This window comes from Fopius arisanus, unplaced genomic scaffold, assembly GCF_000806365.1.
Source record: "Fopius arisanus strain USDA-PBARC FA_bdor unplaced genomic scaffold, ASM80636v1 scaffold00033, whole genome shotgun sequence".
NCBI lineage: Eukaryota > Metazoa > Arthropoda > Insecta > Hymenoptera > Braconidae > Fopius > Fopius arisanus.
This window is the reverse complement of record NW_011887772.1, coordinates 234,636-244,980: the sequence shown is the minus strand read 5'-3', so window position 1 is coordinate 244,980 and position 10,345 is coordinate 234,636. Positions and strand designations below refer to the sequence as shown.

General features: G+C 40.5%; 4 protein-coding genes across 4 annotated transcripts; 3 read left to right on the top strand and 1 right to left on the bottom strand.

Moving 5' to 3' along the window:
- The first annotated feature begins 701 nt into the window (after positions 1–701).
- On the top strand, positions 702–1,561 carry ATPsynE (ATP synthase, subunit E). The gene is made up of 3 exons (XM_011303721.1): positions 702–812; positions 1,170–1,326; positions 1,394–1,561. The coding sequence occupies exons 1-3, from the start codon at positions 759–761 to the stop codon at positions 1,426–1,428; spliced, it is 246 nt and encodes an 81-aa protein (XP_011302023.1). The 5' UTR covers positions 702–758; the 3' UTR covers positions 1,429–1,561.
- A 655-nt stretch (positions 1,562–2,216) lies between these two features.
- LOC105265906 (uncharacterized) lies at positions 2,217–2,840 on the top strand. Its single transcript, XM_011303720.1, has 2 exons — positions 2,217–2,417; positions 2,582–2,840. Exons 1-2 carry the CDS (start codon positions 2,237–2,239, stop codon positions 2,731–2,733), a joined length of 333 nt encoding a protein of 110 aa, XP_011302022.1. The 5' UTR covers positions 2,217–2,236; the 3' UTR covers positions 2,734–2,840.
- A 98-nt stretch (positions 2,841–2,938) lies between these two features.
- On the bottom strand, positions 2,939–4,772 carry Dhpr (dihydropteridine reductase). The gene is made up of 5 exons (XM_011303718.1): positions 4,604–4,772; positions 3,764–3,847; positions 3,447–3,693; positions 3,194–3,386; positions 2,939–3,129 (listed from the first exon to the last, which is right to left on the bottom strand). The coding sequence occupies exons 1-5, from the start codon at positions 4,691–4,693 to the stop codon at positions 3,030–3,032; spliced, it is 714 nt and encodes a 237-aa protein (XP_011302020.1). The 5' UTR covers positions 4,694–4,772; the 3' UTR covers positions 2,939–3,029.
- Positions 4,773–5,154: 382 nt separating this feature from the next.
- LOC105265904 (E3 ubiquitin-protein ligase KCMF1) lies at positions 5,155–10,108 on the top strand. The gene is made up of 8 exons (XM_011303717.1): positions 5,155–5,440; positions 6,352–6,519; positions 6,614–6,753; positions 6,832–7,028; positions 7,095–7,275; positions 7,367–7,608; positions 7,952–8,393; positions 8,522–10,108. The coding sequence occupies exons 1-8, from the start codon at positions 5,425–5,427 to the stop codon at positions 8,714–8,716; spliced, it is 1,581 nt and encodes a 526-aa protein (XP_011302019.1). The 5' UTR covers positions 5,155–5,424; the 3' UTR covers positions 8,717–10,108.
- Positions 10,109–10,345: the final 237 nt, after the last annotated feature.

Here is a 10,345-nt window from a genome sequence, read left to right as displayed (position 1 = left end):
ATTTCGAATTTTTCAATTGCAGTGAATACCTACCTAAAGAAAAAATTGGAATTATTAAAAAAAAAAATGAATGACGGCGGGATCGAACCCGGGCCTTCGGCGTGCTAGCCGAGCACGTTACCGCTAGGCTAACGAAATATTATATTATTATGATTTCATTAGGAGTATATATATTGCAAAAGTATCGTTTTAAAAAATTGCTAATTTTTCAATTTTACTGGATATCGTCTCGATTTTCAAATATTCAGTTTTTAAACGATATTACCATTAATTAGCCATTAAAAAAAAAGAAAAATAGGTATTATTTAAAAAAAAAAAATGAATGATGCCGGGATCGAACCCGGGCCGCCGGCGTGCCAGTCGAGCACGTTACCGCTAGGACAACGCGCGCATTTAAAAATATAAATTCATTAGTGGTATATATTCAACATATTGAATAATTTTTTCCATTGGAATTCCACAAGATGTGGTTTCCCCCTTCCACACGTTCTATAGTTGGCTAAATTTCAGTTAAGCAAATGAAAAACAAAAAGCATTCGTACAGCAGAAAATAAAATTCACCCCGTCCACTTGATGGACACCCCAGCATTGCAATAAAAACTTGGTTAATAAAAAAAAAACACCCCATCATTGTGTGTGGCGCCCTCCCTCTCTTGGAGTGCAGTACTACGATGCAGCTGGGGTCATTCAAACCCCCAGAACTGAGCCTCTACTTCAGTCAATCCTCTTCGATCGAAATCTCCAGTACACGAGCAAAAATGTCGTCCGTCGAGCTGAACCCCAGACCAGTCAGAGTATCTCCCTTGATCAAGGTAAATTATTTTAAATGTCACATCTCAAAAATTCTCCCTCTAACAATACCCTATTTACAACCCAGTACCCCCCTAATTACCACTGACTCTCAATTGTTTTATGGCCGACAATTGTCAGTCCATCTCCCATTACATAATTTCATTTAAAATATTCATCTAATAAAAATTCAAGTTAATAATCAGAAAAATTGAAAAAAAATTGAAAATTGTTATGTTATTTATTGCAACCACAACTCTGGAATATTATTGTAGAGGTGAAAAATTGAGATGAAGATTCTTAACCTGACTTTTTCAATTATTATGGTTCTATAAAATATGAAAATTCGAACAATAATTTGAAATTGCACTCGATCAAAGTTCGGAAGATGGGGACTGCTGGTGTCGGGTATCCTCTACGGGGCTTTTCACCAAAATCGATTGAGCAAGAAGGAAACTGCCTGGCGTGAAGTGGAATCTAAAAAGAAAGTCATTAGGGACAAGAAATTAGCTGAAGAGAAAAAACGCGCAGCTGAAGGTACGTCAACTCCAGACAGCTATTCAAATATCATTACTAACAATTACCTACGTGTTCTCATTTCCAGCTGAAATGGCGGACCTCGAAGCGATGATGAAGTAGACATCCACATCCTCTAGTACATTTCATCCTGTTTGAATTAAATCCACGAAGAAATGAGTAATTTCTTTTAAAGAACATCCCTCTCGTTTCAAGAACGCTCAAAATTCTGAAATAAATTATACTTAGATTATAATTCGAGATTCTTCGATTTTCTTCTCATTACCTTCGCCACGAAAGCCTCAAACTCCTCATGATGAATTTTTTCTAGGATTAAAAATATTCCTCAAACACTGGAATTGCCAAGGAAAATTTAAAAATCCAATCTGACAGGTGAAATTAAAATTTCAATATTCTACCGACCGAGTGATTCAACCCCGATTTCCGTGCGCCGATGCCACCCACCAATGCACCCCTTATCATCAACCAAAAACCCACCACCAAAAGGTCCAACAAACGCGGATAAAGGAAACATCTACTGCACCAGCTTCGATTCACTTTTACGCACACTCTCTATTCCCCAATAGTTAATTTTTTCTCAAGGGGTGGGTTATAGGGTGCCCGCTGTGGGTGGGGTTGACACGACCTCAGTTCTGCAAGGACAGCCACCGTGAGTAGTTTGTTAACCCCAGCTCGTCCACTTCCGAGTCAATCACGCACAATTAGACTAAACAAAAAAGTGAAAACAAATTGCTCAAGACATTTGTTCCAATGCTGACATGAAAGTGCCAGTTATTTTCCACGAAGAGTCGTAAAATGGTAATGCCTCATGATTTGTTTACCTATCAGCCATACTAATCAATCGTGGCGGGTACGTTCGACCCAGAGGAATTTATTCCACACGATAAAAAAACGTAAAAACTGTAGAATAATGACATTTGGATTGGAGAGCATGGGATTGGCTGGATGGATTTTTGTGATACTTATTTTGCTAGTATGTTGCTCGGCATTCATCATGTGTTGCTTCGAGAGGGAAGATGATTTCATGACATCCTCTCATATCAGGAATCTCCAAAAGCCCTACGACCCGCGGGCCGACGGAGTCGTCGACAGTAAGTTATATCCATTATTTTCACACACGGAGATAATATAAAGTTGAATACGCAGATTAAATTCAAATGTACAAGAAAACATATTCTCTCCGTGTAGAAATAAACTGCAATGAGGAATGGTCATTAATTAATCAGTATTTTAAAGGTATTCCACAAAATTTCAGTGGGACCGATGCTATTTTTGAATCACTTCTATAATAGCGCGTACAGCGGTCACCACGCAACATATGACTTGTCCGGAGGGATTGGTATCGGAGATGCTGGAGATTTTGGGCATTACGGCGATAGCTGTGGCGATTACGGCGGTGGCGACTGAATTTAATTATTACGTAATGAACCAATTTTTAATCCACACAACACCACGGAATCTAAACGGTACAAAACACATTAAAAAAATTAATCAAAGAACTGACTATTACGTACAAACGTAAATGCCTTCTTCCAAAATTCTCATGAACTATTGTAAAACATGAGTTATTCCAACGGCCACTCATTCATACGGGAAAAATGAATTTTGTAAATCTGTAATAGAGTTACTGTATTTTTTATGTTTTCAATAAATGTCATGTCATGTGGACTAGCCATACTGTTGCCTCTTCGTTTGGAATGTTTTTAGGCCGATGTTATTTCTGTCTTATTGTCCTTGGTAATCAGCTGGAGGAGATCTCCGTTATTCGGGCGATCCTTTTTCTGCGACCACTTCCAGAAGAGCCTGAAAACGAATAAATGTCATGCCAGGTGAAGACTGATGGCATCATAAAATATACGCGACTCACTCTGATATAAAGTCAAGAGAAGTCCACGTGGAGGTGTCCGCTTTGGGCATCCACTTCCGGTTCATGGGGGTGTCGAGGGTAACGGGAAGAATAGCAGCTACAACAGAGTCTTGGGGAAGACCGCTGTCTTTAGACGCCAGGGATTTGGTCAGTTGGTGGACAGCGGCCTTGGCCATTCCATATCCAATCATACCTGTAATTAATAATGCATTGACGGATTTTCCTCGTTATAATTTTAACTTATACAACCCACCAGGAGTTCCCTCCAGAGCAGCTTTGGCTCCTGTCAGGGACAAGAAGCCCCCCTCCTTGAGATAATGAGTTGCAATGCTGGAGGCAATTATGGAACTCCAGACACTCTGTTTCCACATCAACTCTGTGTTCTTGAGGAAGTCCTTGCTAGCGGAGTTGCCACCAGCCCATCCCCCCGCAACGCAAATCACCCCGTCGACCTTCTCACCATTTAAGATCTCTTTAACTTGATCTAGGATGTGAATTTCCTGAAGGACAACCGCATAATTAGCTGCTTCGCATTTATTTATTCCGAGGAATGTCAGCAGAAATAATTACCTGCTCCTTCCAGCTGTGCTCGCCCTTCACAATTACATTCGCGTCAGCAGCATCATTAGCTTTCATATCAATGCATCCAACCCACTGGAAATGATAATTATCGTTGGGAAAGCTGGAGCAATGTGGACATATCAGATATTCTATTGAATATTCATAACTCAGGAGTGAATTCATCCATTGAATTGAGTGAAGTTTTTACATAGAAAAACAAATCGAGTGCTCATTTTTTTCCGAGCTCCCCTATTCCTTCGAGAATCGAAGGGGAGATTTAGAGGATTATCTTTTCGATTGGTCATGATGGATGGCCCTCCAAGTATCAGGGAACTGTTTGCTCCATTATCGAATTACATAATTGCACGCCTCTCCCCCTCACTCCTCCAAACCTATCAATAATTTGAGGCTTTCTCTTTTTTGGGTGTTATCATTCAATGTCTTCGAGCTTATCACCAAATGTTTTCGACACAACATGAAATAATGACCGAATGAAAACCGAGTGTTACTTCTAACTTCCAGATTTTTTTCCCGAAAATTAATCTCCTTTCATAGACTGTTATTTATGAAAGTAAGTGGTTCTGCCCCATTTGTTGTCAGCCTTCGAGGCTCGCGCCATTCACTCGCCCCAACAAATAAATAACACGATAGACCTTCAATCAAATCAGCTCCACTCAAAACACAAACAATTCCAAGAAACTTTCCCCCAAGCTATTCATTCACCGGATAATCAACAAGTTGCCGCAATTACAAACGTCAGATGAGGTGTCGCTGATAAACACGGAAAGTGCCTCAATGAAACAAGGTTATGATAATACACCTTTAACAATTAAAAAATAATCAACTCACCCAGTTCTGGGATTTGAATTTGGTAACGCAGGCAGAGCCCAGGGCCCCCTTGCCACCGTAAACAATCACACGTCCGATTGTCGTAGCCATTGTTCGATTGAATGACAGGCTTTTACGAGAATACGAAGGGAGTGTTCCCTCTCTCAGAAGAATTCGTCGATTCAAGATTTCCGAGGCTTCCCGGACTTCCCCGAATCCGCGACTAGGGATTATTCGTGTGTGCGCACGACGTTGCCACGCCTACAACGAAACATTAACTCCGATGGTCGCCATTTTGACGTGAGCCCAGCGCACGCAAGAATAACCCCATATATCGGAATTAAATCTGATGAATCAATTTTTCTTGCCAAAATTCTCAATTTTTTTGTTAAAATTTTCCTCTCCGAAGCCGCGATCTCTCGTTTTTTTTCCGCGCAACGATCAAATCGAATGTCACTCTGGGTATTTTGAATTTGCCGCGGGAAAAATTTGAATGTCGTTGGCGCTGGCAACACTGGCCGCCCCATCCAAAACGACTCCTCCGTGATTTAATCCAAATCGTGACGTCACACTAGCCCCCAGTTGGGTTAGGTTTTACGCTGGAAATTCTCAACCAAGTGGTGTGAAAAAAAAGAAGAAATTTTCGTTCGACAGAATTAAATGTTTTTCACCGAGTGCAAACAGTTCCCCAAAATTCACTCGGATAAATAACTAACTGTCCTCCAAGTGTTGATGCTGAAACATTCGTGCAATAAATTTAAAATCCTCATAATCACGTGAATAAACGTGTGACCCATCGAGGCACCGTTGTATTCCCTTGTATATGATATTCTAAACGGAAAATGAGTCGACATGAAGGTGAGTATCCCAGAGTGTCTGAGTAATTTTCACGAGCACGTTCTTGTTGGATAGCTGTGGCAAATTGTGTGGGAAAAAAAAAAATCATCAGCGACAAATGGCCCGAAACCATGATCCCACATCAACTCCGAATAATTGTCAGAATCCTCCACGACAAATTTCTGCATCTGACCGTTTAACCTATGATCCTCGGTAGGTGGGAGAGGGGAGAGAAAAATCATTTTTAGTTTTTACACGAATAAAAATGATTTTTCAGTTAATTCAAGAGTAATGTCAGAGTCCAGAGGGCAGCACGACTATCAAAAGTTAATCAAATTCACCTCGTTAATTAGATTTTAAAGTTTTGAGGGTATCTCGGAATGGACTTTCACTATCGGCTAGGCCCTTTCCCTTCATTACTCAAAGATATCGGGGTAAATGTCGAGCTCCTGCTTGATTATCAGAGGGTACAAACTTTTCAACGAGTGACTTTGTGCACACAAAAATGATCATCAGACGCAATTGTCCTATTAATACCACATGTCCCCGAAAATCCAGGGGTTTGGCTCTTGTTGCTGATGATCTCCATCGTCTTCAGTGGGAGGCACTCCCTGACTAGCCAGGGGGGGGCATGGGATCATGGGGGAATTTGTATTTTCAGTGTTAGGTGACCCCTGACCCACTAACAACCTCTTGCTATTAATGTTCACGTGGCCTTCGTGGTGATGCACTGATGAATCTATCAGATCATTCGGGAATCTGACATGGGGGAGGTGGGGGAGTGCTATTGGCTCATGGATATGCCGACGAATCGGAAATTCTTGAAGGGTTTCAGCTACGATGATATCCGAGTTTATTTTGTCGGGGTGGTGCACAATCATTCAGAAAGTCTCGTGGGGAAGATTTATTTATGGAAGTGTTGGGGCTTGCAGGGGTAAGTTGTGACTCCTGCCTAAAGGCCAATTTTCGGGGTCGGAGATACAAGTGCCTGGTGTGCTACGATTATGACTTATGTGCCAGCTGCTACGAGGCTGGGGCTACCACCACACGCCACAATGCTGATCACCCTATGCAGTGTATACTCACTCGAACTGATTTTGGTAAATTTTGTGATATTTGCGTTATTTTTGCATAGGTAGAACTCTCGGTGGTATTAACGTGGGAATTTAATTATCTCGATATTTTTTTATTCAGAACTTTATTATGGAGGTGAAGGTGTGAGTGTGGAGCAGCCGCAGTCATTGACCTGTCCTTATTGCACGAGAATGGGATTTACTGAGGCAACTCTCCAGGAGCACGTGGCCGCGGATCACCCTGACACGACTTTTGAAGTGGTCAGAGACATTTATCACTGAAATTGTTAGGAGTCATTAGCATTTTTCTTTACGTGTTATTCGAATGATTTTATGTAGGTGTGCCCTGTGTGCGCCTCGCTACCAGGTGGTGATCCAAATCATGTAACCGATGACTTTGCGAATCACTTGACTCTGGAGCACAGGAGTGGCCCGAGGGATTTGATATCATTTCTGGACGAGCCCGCGGCGAGTCGACATGGTCCAAGACGGATACCCCATCCGTCTCGAGCTGTCGGCGGCCCAAGGCCACGCAGGTAATCCCCAGATTTTTCCGATTCCCCCCCTGAAACTCTCTTAAACCGAAAAAAAATGGACCACAGGTCCAACATGCATTTCAGCTCGTCGGGTGGACTCAGCCCAAGCAGTCGAGATGGTATAGATCCTATTGCTGAATTGTTGACTCAATTGTCAGGTGTACGTAGAACTGGCACTGGTACTGGCCAGACATCCCAATTGCAGCAGCTTCAAATGCAATTGCAACTGGAACGCCAGCAAGTTAGAGTGAGTTGAAAATGAATGAATCGTTCAATTAATTATATGACTATTTGTTATAAGCAGGTGAATTCGTAACGAATGATGATTTTTATAATAGACAGCCACGAGGCACCAACTGGAGCGACTGCCAAGGAGGCAAACCCAAGTGATTGGTTCAGTATCAAGTGGCAGTGGCAGTGGTACAGCGAGTGGAAGTGGTGGTACAACTGGCAGCCATTCGACGACAATGGCTGGTGTTGTTGCTAGCAGCACAGGGAGCAACAACAACTCCAGCAATACTACCAACCCGTCCAGCGCGACAGCTGCCAGTAGCCAGAATTCCATGTTCTTGTTGCCTAGGTAAAAAAAAAATCAGAGCTCAATTTATTACAACAATGCATTCACCACGGTTTTCATTGACACTGGGTAACCGTTGTGCTTTCAAACCTGTCTTCATCCCCTCCCTCTACCTCTTTTCGGTCTTTTTTAGACTAGTGAATATAAACATTGCATGTCATGGTCAGTCGGTTCAGTGCCAAAAAATTTCACCCACCACGACACTGAACTGAGCACAATGAACGGATATTTATAAAAATAACTCCAAATCATTCCTAAATTTATAAAAATAATCAATTATCACAGAATTATTATTGGAAAGTTGAATAAAAAATTTTGACTCGATAAATTAAAATGTAAATTTCAGATGCATGGCAACGACGTTGACAGACTCTCAGCTCCAAACAATCGAGCGTGAAAGTGCAAACAGAAGTCTTTTTGCACGTGAACTTGTGATTGGCACCCTGTCTCAGACATTGCCGGAATTAACGGATCATCATCAGCAGGCCAATGAGCTCTCAGCTGTCCAAACACCTGCATCAAGTACAACGACAGCAACAACAAGCCCCGAGACACCAGGCAGTGCTGTAAAAAAGCCTTCATTACATGACACAAAGAGAGATCATCAGGCATCGACTGCCACCGGTACAACGACTACTGGAGCTGTCACTAAATCTGTGGTATCGTCAACTGGCCAGCAGTTACCCCTGCACTCTGCTGGTCAAGGATTGCCCAATCCTAATGGTATTAACACACAGAATCCAACAATCGTTCAGACGTTAATGCACAGTGTTTTACCTCAACCACTGGTGCGTACCAATATATTTATTAATTTACATTGTAATTTGTCGGTTTTTTACAGCTCATTGAATTAATGAAGTGGAGTGATCTTGTGAAATTTGATTCTCCGGTTAAAAAATAATTGAATTGTCCTCAGGTACTGCAGCAACCACTGCCACCACCGATTCGAAATACAGGAACTGGAACGATCAGAGAGCCCATTGCAACACCAGCACCTGCGTATCTTCGCGGTGGTGTTGGCCCAGTCGGTGTAACAGGTCCATCACGTCGAAAGCCAGTGAGGGCCGTCGACGGTAGAAACCAATCGACGGAGCCACCACCCCCTCACTAACCCCCAATCTTTTAGGTCTTTACCACTGTTTAATTACTTTTTCTTTCCCACCCCCTGAACTCCACGGATAATTGCCCCTGAAAATAAAAAAAATATTAAAATTCTCCCCACTCCCCCATACCCCAATTAGCACTAGTCCTAGCACTGTTTAGATCACTTCAATCATTGTTGTTTATTATTATAATATATGCTATTCATTTTTTTTCGACCAGAGAGAAAGAAAAAGCCCTCTTAACCCGCCTGCCTGAATACACTGCAAGAAAATCTCTCTAAAATCATGCGAAATGTGAATATTAAGTGAAGACGATTGGAACGATCCTGAGACATAGAAGATAAATACTTATTAAAATGGAAATTAAATCGATTAAAAATATTTAGATGATTGGTTTATCATTTGTATTGATGCTTTATCTTGGGATTATTTTGATCTTTTTGGTTTTCATGGTCTGGCGTACTATTTGTCGTACTATTTAATTGATTAATGGAGTGCATGAGTGAGTAACAAGGTGTTTCGAATTAGTAAGCAGGTTTCTGATAATAGTTTGAAATAAAGTGAGAGATAAGGATTTCTTGTCCATTTATTTTTTTCTTGGGAGCCCTGAGGGATGATTTTTATGGAATTTTTACAGGTGTTGCAAACGAAAAGTTGATAAAATCACTATTTTTAAATATTATTTCGTGAAATAAAAAAATTAGAAACAACAATACTTCATAATTATGCCACATAATTTTAAGCCTCCTTTTTCCTCTTTTTTTTTTCAGAGGAAAAATTCCATAAATTCACGATAAATAATTTATTTAATTCAATGTTATGATTATTATTGGAAATCGTGGGAGGAGGAAACTGAGATGTCCTTGGGGTATTCAGAAGGCGGGCTAATACCACAAAAGACTCCTTGCAAATTAAACAACAGAATAAATCATTATAATTTATCGATTCCCCGGTATTTAATTTGTTGCTACAATTAACGTGATTCTCATAAATTATTATTATTCATCATTAATAATTACTAACATAAGGCTTGTATCTATATAATATACCCCGTGTTTTCAACAGGAAGATTAATCACTGGGGCCTCATTGTAATATATTAATTCGATTTTAAGGATTGAAAAATGATTGAAAAAAAAACCCAAAAAAAATGACAAAAAGATTTTAAAAGCAGGGCTGAGAGTGTACCTATCATTAACAACCGTTTAATCCAGACAAAAATACACCTCAATCCATTTTCAATAATTTTCTCGTTTCCTTGATGAATTTTTGTAATAAAAACGAGTTTCCCAGGAACAGGAGAATTTTAAAAATCAGGAAGGAATTTTTAAAAAAATACGAAAGTGATCAGTTGTAACAAATAATCGTGCACTGTCTGTAGACTGCACTAGCTGTAGAAAAGAGAATGAAGTAACGATGAAAATGACGTGGTAAAGAGATATTTGGGGTGTGAAGTGATGGAATTCTTTGAAACGAGCTTTTTATGGTGTGCAGGAAGGAAAGAATGTATTTAATTAGTTTTAAATAGAAGTCTTACCCCGGTGTAAACTTATTTAGATATCAAAAATTCAGATTCACAAATGTATGGATTGTGAGCGATACGGTGAGGGGCTAATCTGGTTCTTGAAATCATTTTGT